We start from the raw sequence: 16,273 nt of genomic DNA, 5'->3' as shown, positions 1-16,273 counted from the left end.
ATCCACCTCTGCTTGGGGGACCAGTGGCGCACTGAGCTTCCCTCCTTTTGCCTTTATTTTGCAACAGATCAAAAAGGATGACAGAAATGAACAGTCCCCCTTGAGAAGTTCAGTATACAAGGCACTTTATTCTTTATCACACACCGACACTTAATTCTTTGGGAAATGTCAGACTTCTCTCCCCCCAGATACAGGAGAAGGTGTGAGCATCACAGAGCCTGCATTCCAGATTCACTTGCAGACTTGAGGCACATGTTAAAATGTCTCAGAGAGTCCTCACTTTAGGCACAAACACCATCTAAGTAGGCGTGGCTAGCCCTAGGGTTTCACTGACACCCAACATTTCTTGCCTTTGCCTTCCTTAGCCAAACCTGCCCACCTGCCCTCATACGAAATTATTTACACTGAGGACTAAATGGTAATGTTCAAAATATTCTGTTTCCCTACTGAAGATGAAGGACAAATCCCCCACATAACTGCCTTCTGAGCCTCACTGTAAGGTGGATACACTCACCACCTGATAGCCGGACAGCAGTAAGGCTCAAGGTCAAAGAAATAGCATCCCCAGAGTGCTCTGGACACCATGAGCCCTCTCTTTTTCTGCAGAAACTTACCAAACATCTTCTCACTTTTATGGTGTCACCGACAGTATCAGCAAGTAGCACTCAAAAACACCAAGAAGGAAAAACTTGATCTGTAATATATATGCAAACACACATACATATTCATGTTTTTACCTTATAAGTAGGGTCTCCAAACTTTTGTAAGTTATTCATATTTTCACAGCCTTTGTTCTGTCAGCCGAGGGAGGCTGGAGAGGGATTCGATGAGGTGAGCTGCCCAACTGGAAAAAATGCGTGAGGAGCCGACATAATGCGCGAAGAGCCGACACGGAGTGAAACAGAACTTTATTCTAGTTCAAGCGGGTGGCTCCTGTGGCAAGAGGCAGTGGCGAGGCTTTCTTTCAGTTCAACAAGATGGCGCGCCGCCCGCGTGGAACGCTCGTCCTTTGTTTATTCTGCCCGCACATGCGTATTGTTCATAATGCTGACGCATGCGATTCGCGCATGCGTATTATTCATGTTTACATAATGCTACCGGCGCATGCGTACATTTACTTCTTACCTCAGACACAGGCAAGTTATTGTGACCTATGACCTGGGTCCCACGGCCTACTCACTTAAGGCTGCCGACAGTTCATTCATGTGCTGGGCACTGGGGATACAATATTAAACACGGACCCTGCCCTCAGGGAACTTACAGTCCAGTGGAAAAGGCCAACAATCAAATTTGCAAATACCTGAGCAAGTAAAGGGTCTAATGGGAGCACCTGGGAGAGGCATTTAGCAAAAACATGGGGAATCAGGCGCAGGGGTCTTCAAGAAGAAGGAATATCTAAACTGAGATCTCTAAAGCATAAACAGAAGTTAGCCAAGGGAAAGGGGCCTGATTGGTAAGAGGTGGGGGCTCAGGCAGGTGGTGCAGCCTAACCAAAGGCCTGGAGGCCAAAAGAATGGGACCCATGCCGGAACCGAAGAGGTTCAAAATGGTCAGAACCTAGAGTGTGTGTGGTGGGAGGTAGGGGAGAAGGACTGGAGGAGGGGAGCAGGAAAGAGGAAACTGGAGAAGTTAGGGGAGTGGGGTGTCTGATCACAAGGGCCTTATAACTCATGTTGAGGGACTTGGGCCCTGTCTCAGGGCCAGAATAGCCTTTAAAGGATTTCAAATAGGAGAGTGACATTATCAGTTTTGTGTTTTAGAGAAACCCCTCTGGCTGTAGTATGGACAAGAGGTTACAGACACAGTGGGAGAAACAAACTTGGGTGGGAAAGGAGGGAGATAATGCAGGAGAGGGAGAATGATGAGCTCAGTTTTAAACTAATTTATTTGGAGATACTGAGGGGATGTCCAAGTGGAGGGATCCAGTGGTTAGTGAGGGATAAGGACCTGGAGTGTGAGAGACAGATTTGAACTGAGGATTTAGCACAGAAATGGTTACTGGAGTTATGAGTGAGGAAGGAAGAGATTGCCTAGGCTTGGGAGGGGTGGTGTGGGAGACATGATGATTACAGTGAGAAACAGAGACCAGAAAAGAACTAGAGGACACCTGACACTGAAGGAACAGGCAGCAGAGGAGCCTCGAAGTCCCTAGGTGAGTACACAGAGACAGCAGTGAAGCAGGAGAGGAGGGATCATAGTTGGAGAGTTTGTCTTCCCTGGGAGTTCCTGCCAGCAGATGGTGTCAACATATCAAGCTAGAGTTCAACAAATCTCTGCCTGTTGAAGAAGACTCTGTCCTACAATGTAAACTCAAAATTTGGGTGTATTACATAACTCAAGGAGGAAGGTTAGAAATGCTTTCAGATTGCCCTTCATACTGTGAAATAAAATGTGCTGCATCTTCTCAGAGAAGTGGTGAGCCCTCCCAGAGAGAGGCAGGATTATTGCCAGGAAAAATATGAGGCTGTTTTGGCCCCTAGCCAGCTTGGCATTTCCCTCTTCAGGAAATTCAAGTCACATACATTTGTGATAAAGGTTTGCTGCTTCAGATCTTCCCTTTAATATACAGTCATGAAATTTTCCAGCTCCACAGACCAAACTTCCATAAGCCCATGTTCCTTGGTAAAGTTTTCCCACTTCATTTTCAGAAGATATTTGCACATGTGATGTGAGTGAAAAATGATTGATGTGCTCAGCAGTTCATAAACCAGGACCTCTTTTATAACCCTCAAAGACAAACGGAGAACACAGAAAAATAATCCAAACTTCTATGCTGAGAAGCCTTGAGGTCTGACAGACCTGAGTTAGAACCAGTGCCACCAATTATTATCTGTGTGACTTCGGATGTGTTTTCTAACTTTGGAGTCGTAATTCACTCATCTTAAAATGGGAATAAAAATATCTACCTTGTACGTTATTAGAAGAATTAGAAAAACATTTATTGAACTATTACCAGATATCAGAGACTGCTCTAAGCACTCTACCTGAATTACTCATTTAATCCTCCAAACAGACACCGATTACTGAGGCACAGACTTAGGTAATTTACATAAGGTTACACAGCTAGCATGAAGTGGAGCTAGGATTTGAACTCATCAGTCTAGAGAATTTGCTCTTAAACATTCTGCTGTATTGTTTCTCAAAATATATGTAGACCATCTAATGGTACATCGTAGGTATTGCACTTGATAAATGGTACTGATTAATAATAATAAACAGAGATTTTGATCTTTATGTAAAAAAACAAGTTCCATGGTACTCTCCCCCCCCCTCCACCCCACATGGTACTCTTCTATCCAACTCTAATTCAGATCAGTGTTCTAAGAACATGTGAATTCAAAAAGGTCCTTGTACTATATATACTGACTTGCAGTAAATTTAGACATGGATCAAATCAGAAGGAAGTGCAAAGTATAGATTACTCTTGGAACAAAATTATAATTGAGGAAGTATTCCTCTACTTTAAAACCATGTCGTATTGTCTCTGGGGAGGGAGGCTAACAGCTATAGAAACATGGTCATTGACTGGAGGTGGGCAAGGTGCTGGGGCCAATGCCTAGAGAAGCATATTTCCTCCATAAGTCCTGGTCAACAGAAGCAAATCCAATAGCCACTACTACAGGGTCAAAGTCATTAGTATCCAACTACCAGATGCTTCTCCAAAAAAGTAATGCACTGCCTTCACAGGGGAAATATGCAGGGATGGACTTCAAGTGCACAGGGCCTACATGGAAGCATGGAAATGATGCTGGATAAACCCACTCCTGCAACCCAAAACAACTCCTAAACCAAGGAATCTACCTTGTCTTTATACCTAAATTCCACTGTTTAGCACTTAAAGGCTTTTAAGTATTTACAGCATAAAATCTTCACAAAGAACACACACTCATGAACCTTATGGATACCTCCTCTGCAGGGATTAGTTGATAACTAAGGAGAGCAAGGTCTTTCAAAACCAGGAAGCGCTAAGTACCTAAAGAAATGGGAGGGCCAAAAGAAAGTCCAGTCGATGGAAGAGAGGTTAGAAAAGCCAAAGCAAAAACCAAGGGCTGGCATTTGTGATATTATCAAGAATTAACTGAAACAATTAGCTCACTATTGGCCTCAGTTTCTATCGAGTTCAAAACCTAACAAGGGTGGAGTATTCCTTATCATTGCATAGGTTTGAATTAGCAAATAAAGCTGAAGGCAACAGTAACAAATCTGCAAAGTTAGTCCTTTGGAAAAGATTCCCTTCCTCCTAAGGTTCTTCCTAGAATTCAGATAGTGGCACCAGGTACATGGTATCATCAGAATACACCTTGGAAGGCTAACTGAGTCAGTCCCAAAGACACGCACCTCAACTCATTCACATTTCTTTGAGGTGGCAGCAATTATTAACAAAATTTGACAATAATATTGGAAATTACCTTGGGGGCCAGATTCTGTCTGCCTAAGAATATAGACAATTTTAAAAGAGTGAATCTCTCAGCTTGCTTATACTCTCTCTCTCTCACTGTAAAATGAGGGTAATACCTACCATAAAAAATTATGTGGGAATGAAATCAGGTGACAATGTAAAGAGCCTGGCACACAGCAGGCATTCACTCTATCCCTGCTGTAAGTCCCTGGATGCCAAGGCCCTGGGAGGTAGTGACCACTACCTCACAAGCACAAAAAACTCCTCTGCTGAAGCCAGTGGTAGCACCAGGTCCTCTGCAATGTTAGATCTTACTTGGGCTTTCTTAGATGCTACTTGATGTGTACAAAAGCTTAATGCTGCCTATATATTTCCCGATGTTCACAGGTATTCACTGCTGCCTAAATCTGGGTCTAGTGAGCTAATAAATAATTTATTCTGAAACTAGTTCTTTGACACAAAAGCCATGCCACCATATACATGACACTTGATCTGACAAACTGCAGGGCTGGCCTCAGGCAATTTTGAGATACATTTATTTCTATCCTCTCGAAGCTGCTTTTGACAATATAATTTGCCTTCTCAGCAGTGCCTTTTCTCTCCAATCTCCTTCTTTCCAACACAAAGAAACTTCTGTTCCATCTGGCTTTTCTGTTGTGCCCAGAGACACTTGTGTCTCAAACATAAAAGAAATTAACACTACCAGGAATGCACAAAGGCAAAAAAACCCACGTAACTCTGTCTGCCAAGACAGACCCTGCAGTAGTCTTTCTTGCACACCACCTGACTTCTCACCAGGCTAATTTCCAAACTCCCAAAGCCAGCAAATAGTCTTCACATAAAAACTGTTTGTACACTATTTTCCGTTTCTTGATCTACTAAAATTGGACAGAACAATTGAGACTAGAACTTTTAAAAACAGAATACAGTGGTTTTCCAAAATAACTCCTGATCACCTGATTCTGAACTATGCAGCTTTTTTTCTCCATGGAGATTAAGCAATGACCATATTTTGCATGATCAAAGGGGAGGAAATGACATTAAAAAGGCAGTCTTAGAAATTCAAGTTATTTAAGTCACCTGGAAGTCAGATAATCAAACAACATGCACATTCTACTTAATGTGAGTGGTCTCTCTGAATGAAGTATATATAACCTGTTTGGCACGTAGCAGGCACATATAACTCCATTCAACCATTCACAGAAGCTGGCTTTCATTGAAATATTCTCAAAGTGTAGTTCTACTTTCCTTCTCAGGGTCTTAGTACCTGGTACTGATTACCCACCTTTGTACAGTGAAGTCTCTTTTAAAAGGGGTTCTACCCTAAGCAGGTTTGTAAGCGGGGGTGGGGGGTTGTGGCAGCAGGCTGTTCACTGGAAACCAGGAAACTGCTGCTTTGCGGGTACTGCACCAAGCAGTTTATTTCAGTATTTCGCTTTAGCTCTCTTTGGACTTGGAAAACCTTGGTGACCTCAGAAAAACAGAATGCTGCCATTTGAAATCTAGCTCAAGGTCCTGATTTTACAAATTCACATAAAAGGCCAAGAGATAAGACTTATTCAGTCACATCCTCATTCAATATTGAAACCCAGTTTGAAATATGCTACTTAGGTTTTGTGAGTATAATTTAATGCAGTTCCTTTTAAAGAGAATTGGAGTGAAGTACTTAACTATGTTGGTGATGCTGTGCTGTGAGTAGAATGTCAAATCAGAGCAGACGGATACTATTACAGAAACAAACAGCCTCATATTCCTTAAACTTAAATACTTTTGAAATTTATATTTTCACAATAACCATTTTTAATAACTCATCATCTTCATCTGATGACCCTCTTTTTGGGCAACAATTTAGATGACGATCCCCAGTTGTAGTGATCTGGTAAAATTCAAATTCAAACGGATGTGTTTTCATTTTAATGGTTTTCACAATGAGCAGTGTCCTAATTTTCTACTGCTGTCATAACAATTACCACGAACTTAGTGGGTTAAAAACAGTATGAAATTATTATCTTACAGTTCTGTAAGTCAGAAGTCCAACATGGGTCTCACCAGGCTACAACTGAAGTATTAGCAGGCTGCATCCCTTTCTGGGAACTCCATAGGACAAAGTCTGCTTTTTCCAGTTTCTAGAGGCCACCCTTATTAACATGTCTGGTAGCCCTCTTTTTCCATCTTCAAAGCCAACAATGTCAAATCTCTCTGACCTTCTTCCTTTGTCACTTTTCTCTCTCTGACAGGCTCTCCCCTTGTAAGGATTCTTCTGATTAAACTGGCTTCACCTGGACGATCCAGGCTAATCTCTCCATCTCAAGGTCCAAACCACTAATCAATCATATCTGCATAGTCTCTTTTGCCTCATACTCACAAATTCCAGGGATTAGGACCTGGATCCTTTAGGAGGTCATTTTTCTGCCTACCACAAGCAAAAATAACAAGATAAGCATTTTTTCATTACCTATCATCTCTCCAGAAAAATTAATATAACTTAAATATGTTTTTATAATAGGTATTATATACAGGGAACATATGTGGTGAAGCATTAAGCCCAAATGAACTTTTGTAATGATTCAAACTCAGGAGAGATCACGACATGCTAATTATTTCAACAGTTCAGTGATATAATATGGAACCCACTGCCTTTTTCAACAGATACTCCAATTTTAATGATCTCTCTTCTTGCATCATTTCCCTTCACTAAAATAAATAGGTATTTCAAGTTCAAAATACAAGAAAAAATGTTGCAAACATTTCATAATACTGTTAAAGAAATACTACTCTTAAATTTCTTATTTCAAAACATTTTGAGGTCTAAAGATAATTTAGCATTTATACAAAAAATAGTTGTATAGGGCATCTGTCTTACACTAGAATTTAAAGTAATACTGCTATGCAAAAAGTTGCTAATCAGCCGAAGAAAGGAATTATTATACAGCACAGGGATAGCTAGACATTGCGAGTGGTCTTCAGGTGCAATAGATCTTAAGTGACTATATTTTCTAACCCAAAAATGATGACCTTTTACTTTCACACACACACACACACACACACACACACACGGAAAGATTACTGTACTTGTATGTGATACACAAATGTATCTTTCTAAAGTTCCTCTCCTACAAGTTTGTAACCAGCAGCTGAGTGCTATACCTTATAACAAGCAGCATGGAAGCCCAAGAAGTTTTCTATCCATTAAAACTAAAGTGGGAAAAAGGAAGACCTGAATAGAGACAAGGGTCAACTTTGTCAAAACAAAGTTTTCACATTTTTTAATGCACAAAAAGTAAAATCTGCAAGCCACACTGACTCATACATAAAATATGTTTCATTTTTGTGTTCTTTAAAATCTCCCCAAATTTCTTTATGGAGTAACCAAATACATATCTTTCGCATTTATATGTTACTTAGCATAAAATATTTACCTAACTATTATGTTTCATATTGCTTTAAATAACCACACCTTTTAATTGCCTTAATGTACAAACTGAGTATTGCTGTCTAATCCTGCTCTGTATAATTCCCAAATTAAAGGAAGTTGTCAACTCATTTTATAAAGTGGAAGAAGAGTAAAGCATTTTAAACTACAGTGTTTTTAGTCCTGACAAGAAATTAATGCAAGGGACATTTCAAGAAATATGACAAGTGATCCCAAACAGATTGTGTTTCAAAAGTTTACTCATAAGCTGAAATGCACTTCTCCCATAAGAAATTATCAGATGCCAAGCTAGCCTATAAACATCTAATTAATCAATAAGCAAATAAATAAAAATTAGTAGAAAATATACTATGATTCTCAAAGAAATAATGAATAAAGTGAAATAGTTAATATGGATGCTAAATATTGGTATTTCAGGAAATAACTTTTAATCTAATTAAACTTAAATATAAACTCTGAAGAGAAATTTCAGTCACTTTTCAAGTTCCTAGAATCTGATAACACTGACTGACTTCGAATTTTCTTTGCTTTAAGCATGCTGTTTAGCACCATTCTCCTTTACTGAGATTAAATGACAATGTTTAAACACTTACCATAGGTCTGGCACAAAGTCAGTTCTATATAAATTGTATAGTTGGGAATGGTTCGAGGCTCACAGTAACTGGGCAGTAATTTGAAGCGAAGACAACAAGCAAAAGAGAGGATGTGTCTACATCCATGCAAAAAAAGAATTACCTGAGATACTATAACAAAAGTATTTTCCAGTTTTCCTTTCTAGAAAACCTGGGTCTTTGGTTCCTGAAGGCCAGAACTAGGCAATGGAATCAAAAGCTTACTCCTTGGATACAGGCCTGGAGCAAAGGCTAGCCAAGTCCATAGTGTCGGTGAGTGACCTTGTGAAGCAAGTGACGCCCAGAAAGCAGATGGAGAACAAGAACTGACTCGTAAACATGCAAGTAGATGGCTGCAGCTCATTCTGCAGGTAAAGGCCCATGTGCCTTCCTGAGGAAGCAGGAGGGCGTGCGCACCAGGGCTGCACAGGCAGCCTTTTCAGTGCAGCTCTGCTCAGTGTATGGACCAGGCTGTTAAAAGCACTGAATCTGTTTGACAGTTGTGAGGACAGGATCATCAATGGACAGCAGTTCACAAACCTGATGGCCCAACATTAGACTCTCTCGCATGCCTTTAACATGCACTCATAGCGCCTACTCTTAAAAGATTCTGACTGCATAGGTCTCAATGATGATAATATTCAGTGAAATTTGGGGATTCATCTAATTATTAGTTAGTTCAATAGGTTAACTTCTGAAGTAAAATTTACAGAATATTATCAAGTTATATTACCTCACAAAGTAATATTGTGAAGCTGATGGTTTAGAGAAACTATGTGCATAAATTATATGATTACCTACTTTCATACAATAAATATGTAAATGTCTGAAAACATTTTTTAAGACCACAAATCCAAAGCAGGCAATGTACAGCTTCTTCAAATATATAAAGGGTTTTTTGAAAAAATAAAACACGTAAATGTGCTTTCAAGTTTTAAAATTTGAAATTATATCTGATATTGATACTATAAAGAAAACAAGACATTGTATTTTTTTAGTTAAGAAAGTTCATCTTATCATAGTTGAAGGAACTACATGATTAAATACTGTCAGCATTTTTCCAAAATTTTCCATTAATTTTTTAAATATAGCCATACACCTGAGTGTTTTGAATTACATAAACATATCCATTAACAGTCTAAGACTCACCAACATTTATATTATGCTTCAACAGAATCTGAGATGAACCATTATTTGTTATAAGATTATCTGGATTTTAGATGAGTTGGTCTCCTGAACTCTAGCATTCATAGAAGGAATTAAATCTTTGAATTTGTTGTTTAACAAATGAAATGCTGCTTTGTGCTAATATGCTTTTGCATATTATTTAGAAAATGACCATTAAGGCCTTATTGTAAGGGGTTACTTAAAAAAATCCTATTGTGCACCAGGCAAGATGGAGGAAATAATGGTTTACAAAAAACTAAGCAACTAAGGGAATCATGGTTCTTCCTTTAATTATGGACTTTTCAAAATCAAATATGTTTTCCAGATTAAAGTTATATTAAGAGTTTACAGCAAATTACATCCCTAGCTTAAGAACTTAAATATCTCTAGATTTAAAAAAGGCATAGATGATTATAACTATAGTTTTTTAAACTGTTGCTTTAGGGAAAAGTCTTGATTCATTGTTTCCTTCTTTCTAATAGCTTTTTCTTTGCTTGCTTACTTCTAAAATAATGCATTGTTATTGTGAGGACAATTTCTGATTCAGTTCCAATGCTCTTGTATCTCCGTGAGTTGTGGCATTGTTTATCAGCACCTGTGGAAAATCACACACAGGAACATTAGTGTTTATTTATTAACAATATCTACATTTGACTCATAGAAGCCAAGTATGCTAAAGGGCAGCAGGCAATATCAAACTACAAAAGAAAAGTGACTATGTGCAATATTTCAGTCATTTTTCCTAAAATAAACTGTTCAACCAAAGCTAACATCAGACATAAACACAATTTGTTCAAATGCTCAATTAGTATAGATGTCAACGTTTTGACTATTACCACTGTCAGCACTGCATAAAATTAACAGTTTTGTTTAGAGTCTTTACTTACAATACTGTCACCTCTAAACCCTCACCCCGAAGACCATTTTATGCATAGAACTGTCCAAATGACATTGCTTTCCTTTAAAACCACAGCTGAGGCTCGAGGCTCAAGGTTTTAAGCTCTATCAAGAACTCTTCCATGATTTTCACCAATTCCACAAGCTAGATTAATTTCAGATGATCATTTGATTACTAAAATGTTTTTTGATTGTTCATTTTCAAACATTGTGAAGGGTCAAGATTTTGCTCTCTTTGCCAGCTAATAAGTTAGCTGTCACAGTTGCATGGATACTGCCAAAAAGCACAGGCCTCCTGGGTCAGAGAATTAACAAAAAGTCTTTATCACTCATGGTATAGCGAACACCATGAACATTAACATATTTGCGTGTGTTCCCCTGGCGCTCTAGTCTCAAAGAGGTGACATGGATGGATGCATACAGTTCCCCACATACACAGTGGGCTGCCTGACAAGAGAGGAACCCTGAGCCCAGGAGACTTGACTCATGACCACTCTCTGCTTTTGGAGGGAGACACTTATCTCAGGCTCCCAAGGCTCTCATTATACAAACATCCTTGAAAAAACAGTCCAGAACAATGGGCAGTCAGGTCCTCTGCTCACAGGATGTTTAGAAATGCAAGAGACCCTGGGGAACTGTCTCCCAACATTGAAATGCCTTTCTCCAAGCATTGTTTTCATCAGTATTTATTTAATATTGTATGTTTCACTACACCAAACAGTATTTCAAATGCTGTAGGTATTAAAAAAAACTTCTCATTAATTTTCATTGTGATTTTAAAATTGCTGGCTGGGAGGAGGATATAGCTCAGTGGTAGAATGTGTGCTTAGCATGCATGAGGTCCTGGGTTCGATCCCCAGCACCTCCATTAAATACATAAAGAAATAAAGAAACCTACTCCCCCTGCCCCCCCCCCAAAATTATTGGCTGAAGTTATAAGAATTTTAACCCAAAAAGTGTTTTACATACTCTTCCTTTTAAAAAATGTATATGTGTGTGTATATAGTATATATATAATACACACACACACACACACAGTTGACCACTGAACGTTGTGGGGTTAGGGGCACAGACCCTCTGCACAGTGGAGAAAATCCATGTATTCCTCATAGTCAGCCCTCCATATCCAAGGTTCTGCATCTACAGATTCAACCAACCACAGATCTTATAGTACTAGAGTATTTACTATTGAAAGAATCTGCATATAAGTGGACTCACACAGTTCAAACCCATGTTGGTCAAGGGTCAACTATTTATGTTTACATATTTAGATACCAGAGCCATGCCATGAGAAATAGAGTAAAAATTGTCATGTGCATTTTACAGAAAAGACAATAAGAAGTAAAATAATTTTTCCAAAGATAACATGCACATTCCATTAAATTCTACTACTTCTAAACCTAGCCTATCTACCTATTTGCCTCCACTACAATGGTCATAAGGAATATTACAACCAGGACTTGGCACCTTCGTCTATCTTTTCTTATGCTACAGAGTACACTAGGGGCATGTATTTCCCACAGGTTAAATCAGTGGTTCTCAACCAGGGGTGATCACACCTCACGTATGATGTGGCAATGTCTAGAAGGCATTTTCAGTTGCTACAAGCTGGGTGAAGGGAGGAGGGCAGTGTTACTGGCATCAGTGGTTAGAGTGGTGAGGGATGCTATGAGACATCCTGAGAGGCATAGCACAGTAACTCTCACCCCTCCTCTAACAAAGGTCCAAGATGAAATATTTTTAATAAAATCAACTCTTACACCAATGAGCTCATCGTCATTTTTGGCATGTAAGTGTCTCAGCAGGTACCAACGTGCAGTTGACACAATAGACCTGGGATACCCAGGCTGATACACCACTCTCTCCAAAAGTCGCCGTGTTTCTCTGGGAAAAAGATATTTACATTTAGTAAATTAACAAATTTACTAAATTAATACAAGATATTTCATACACAAGTTGCAGGCACACATTATCTTTCCCATTCTTTTACAGGCATGGTGCTGAATACTCATGAGTTTTTTATACATGTAATAATAATGGTTAATATTTATTAAGTGTTTTTTATATATGAGGTACTATGCTAAACGTTTTACACATATGGTCACATTTAACATTCACAATCTTGCAACATAAGAGTGCTATTACTATTCCCATTTTGCAGATATGTAAATTAAGGTTCATTCCAAATACAATGGGGAAATGGTCCCTATTTTATGAGCACTTCTGCATGCTCTACCTCTACTTTTTTTTTTTAAATAGGCAGGTAATAAATACATCAATAAATAATACAAAGATAGGATAGAGTGGAACAAGAAGAAATATTTAACATCTATACTAGAGGCTAAGTGTATAATATCAAGCTTTTAGTGTGTTTTTTCAAGAATATGTAAATAACAGGCTGATTTACAGTTGTGTTTTAATTGTTTCTTTCCTAACTTACTAATATCTATAACTCTAAAAACTTCTGTACTGGAAGAAAAAACACAAACCGTGGTAACTTCAAAACTGCTGAATAAGTAGCAATTGGTTTCAAAGAGAAGCTAAAGAACTTGTCTTGAAGATGCTTTTACATAGGAATCACTTAGCAAGTACACTGTTTTTTCTTTAGCTGTGTTTATTTGGGCTGATTTTGGGTGGTGATAAAAATTATGGGAGGTGCTGACAGAGATTACGAGGGGTTGTGGGTTACGGCCCCCTAAGTCATGGATACTGAATTCAGCAGAAGGAGTTCGTTAGGAAGTTCAAATTATACGCTGAAGTATTTCCTGGTAAAATCAGTCATATAAATAATGGCCTCCCAAAATAAATAAATGGTGCTGGAACTGCCTATTAGCCATAGGTCTTAACTCTTCCTTCACTCCTATTTTGTAGTGCTGATGTGACCTCTGTCACATATTTATATGTATTAAGCACTATATCTATAATGTCTATTCTGTTCCAGTAACGTATGCTCCTAAGCCACTGTTTTACTTACAGGTGCTTTGTATTACATGTGATATCCATTAGAGCTAGATATTATTCTCAGAATTTAAAAATATTCTTGTCTGTTTTTCCATCCATATAATGTTTAAGTAATTTTCTTCAAACTTATTTCTAACCCCATCCCCTCCTTCAATAAAAAGATGGCTAAAATTTTTATATTTTAATCTATGAAGCTTTTGGATTTTTCTAGATATAAAAACCACATTATTTATAATGTCTCCCACTTTTCAATATTTATTACTTTTTTCATAGCTTACTATCTTGCAATAACTTATGTCAACCTAGCCTTGAACTTGGGTCTTCTGGATTTTGTTTGTTTCTAGAATCCACATTTATATACTGTTGGGTCAACCTAAAATAAGTGAAAAGCAAAAATTCCAAGGCCTTCTTCACTTGAAATGCTGTCATGCCAGATCTCTCATATTCTATATCTGTTTACCAAATTACTTTTTAAAAATAATTTTAAGACTTTATTTTCTTCTTTATTGGGCTATTAGAACTAGCCTGTCCATAGTAGATATATATGTATGAATTATACCAAAGTTGTTTAAACTAATTCTAAATCTTTGTTTCCTAGAAGGATTAAAAGTGAAGAAATATTTCCAAGAAAAAAATGAACAAAAGATTCTTGATACCTTGCCCCCATTTTGCGGCTGAATTGTAACAAAGCTTGTAAAAGGACAGCCAGTGGACAAAAGCAAAGTTTCAAGGCTTCAGTTGTAGCTTCTTGAACCAAGGATGGCCAGTGATTGTTGGAAATATTAGCCTGAAAAAATAAAAGACAAATATTAAGTCATTAAACATTTGACATGTTCACTTTGAAAAATGCAATCAGTTCTCATTTACTGAGTGCCTACTTGTCCAAGCTGCCATGTAAATGCTACAGGGAGCATAATTCTACAAAATGGCTAAGATCTGATCCCTACCCTTAGGGAGCTACAAAACAAGGGTTGACTGGGATTAAAGGAAGGTTTCAAAGAGTAGATATCATTTTAAAAAACACTAAAATATTTGTTAAAAGAAAATGCACTACTCTATTATATAGATGAATAAAATCTATTAATTACTAAGCTTCTGGTCTACCAAGTATACAAAACTCAATTTAACATGATTCTTTAACTATTTATGATAAATACAAAGTTCTACATTTCAAAATTATCTAAGGAAGACAAAAGCCTGAAATGAAATATGTTAATGAAATCTCAATATAGGAAAAAGGTGCAAAGCAGATCAGAGATAAAAAATTAAATCAAAGTCATCAATTCTGAAAACTTTTTTAAGAATTTCACTTAATGGGAAAAATGTTAAGATACCAATACATTTCTTAGGTTGCAAACTTTAGTTTCTTATAGTATGTATTGACTCAGAAAGAACACAGATAAATATTTCCTAAGGAACAGTAACTGAAAATAAAACACTCTACAAATTATACTAAGGAGAAAAAAAATGCATTTAAAATCTTTCATTAGAAACCTCAAATTGTAACCAAGATCTCATGATTACAGGTATCTACAGTACATGTTTTAACAAAGTCAACATAATGAGTCAATACACAGTCCATCTCAAACACTAAATTATTTTTTTAAAGTTAGAGCAATAAACTCTAAGTGCAGTACAGACAATAGTAATTTGTGTAATCAAGGAAGAGAAAGCCATAGAGATAATGAATTTGAAAACAGAGAACAGAGGTTGTGAGGCATCTTCTACAAAGCTGAGAGCAATAGGATCTGGCAAAGAATGTAAGGCAAGGCCCACACTAATAAAATTATTCCGAATATATTTTTAAAAACTGGTAACATAAAACTCTCACTGGTTGCTTTTATAATGCACTCTCCAAATTCCAAGAATTCATATAAAGTAATCTGCAAAGTTAGCCCAAATATTAATATATAATAGCTTCTATATGTAACTGGTATATTAAACAATGTGGTTAGAATATACTTATTTTTGTCTCTCATCATGTCTTTAAAATTTATTATATGAAGGAGACTTTTCCACCACCCCTGGATGTAAATTACAGTAGGTCTCATGACTCTGACATTCATTCACAAGCAGTCATAATTAGAATGTTCTCTTCTTTTCAATACTTCAATCTTCACCCAAAGGTAGTATCTGCATCCCACTCCCATCTCCTCAGCTCCCCACCAGGGTGTGCTTACAGGCAGCAGGGGATGACTTATTCCTCTGAACCACACTGCTACCTTTTCTTGCTTGTAGTTTCAGGCCCCAACTGAAATATCAGAAATTTGTGTTTGACTGGTCCCATTGTAAAATGATGTCTAGCTCTTTCAGCTTGACAAATCTTTAAAGCTCCTTTTCTCAACCAGAGTTTTCTGGATTTACGAGAGATTCCCAACTTTGTGGGTAATGTCCAATGCAGGACCAGCTATGTAATCTGTGGGACCCAGTGCAAAATTAAAACAAAAATGCAGGGCCCTTTGTTCAAAAATGATGGAGAATTTCAAGATGGTGACCGCAGGGTATTAAATGCAGTGTGGAGCCCTGTGCAAGTGCACAGGATAGGACGCACACCCACAAAGCAGTCCTGCTCGGCTGCAGCTCCACTAATCTGGACGAAGGTACTCCATTCCACTTACTCTCTTCACAACCCTCGGCAATCTGGAAATCTCTAGCTTCCCTTCTGCTGAGATCCCATCACTCCTCTAGGTGGCTCTGCTGGACAGGGTCTAAGATAATCCCTATGCCAGTCCACTGTCCCAGCTAGCATTATTCATTCCTGGCTCTAACAAGCTCTGGGAGTGCTGCCAACTCCACACGGCAGCA

The 16,273-nt window shown here is 38.0% G+C and overlaps 2 protein-coding genes and 1 long non-coding RNA gene across 8 annotated transcripts in view; 1 reads left to right on the top strand and 2 right to left on the bottom strand.

Moving 5' to 3' along the window:
* The window catches only part of MCTP1 (multiple C2 and transmembrane domain containing 1), a 604,116-nt gene extending 603,144 nt beyond the window's left edge, over positions 1–972 (bottom strand). For 2 of the 5 annotated variants that reach the window (XM_072958382.1, XM_072958380.1), the window contains exon 1: positions 738–972. The gene's annotated coding sequence lies outside the window, so the exon portion shown is untranslated. The remainder of the gene's footprint in view (positions 1–737) is intronic. The other 3 variants (XM_072958381.1, XM_072958377.1, XM_072958379.1) reach the window with 2 other exon arrangements.
* Positions 973–1,212: 240 nt separating this feature from the next.
* On the top strand, positions 1,213–14,154 carry LOC140695620 (uncharacterized). The gene is made up of 3 exons (XR_012071309.1): positions 1,213–2,152; positions 8,598–8,814; positions 14,067–14,154. It is a non-coding gene; the product is annotated as an uncharacterized lncRNA (long non-coding RNA).
* The window catches only part of SKIC3 (SKI3 subunit of superkiller complex), a 74,100-nt gene continuing 67,138 nt past the window's right edge, over positions 9,312–16,273 (bottom strand). For both annotated transcript variants that reach the window (XM_072958367.1, XM_072958368.1), the window contains 3 exons: positions 14,125–14,255; positions 12,268–12,391; positions 9,312–10,205 (listed from right to left, as the gene is read on the bottom strand). In XM_072958367.1, coding sequence (XP_072814468.1) covers positions 10,131–10,205; positions 12,268–12,391; positions 14,125–14,255 — 330 coding nt within the window. In that variant the 3' untranslated portion in view covers positions 9,312–10,130. The remainder of the gene's footprint in view (positions 10,206–12,267; positions 12,392–14,124; positions 14,256–16,273) is intronic.

Source organism: Vicugna pacos, chromosome 3 (assembly GCF_048564905.1).
Source record: "Vicugna pacos chromosome 3, VicPac4, whole genome shotgun sequence".
Classification (NCBI taxonomy): Eukaryota; Metazoa; Chordata; class Mammalia; order Artiodactyla; family Camelidae; genus Vicugna; species Vicugna pacos.
This window is presented reverse-complemented; position numbering and strand designations above follow the sequence as displayed.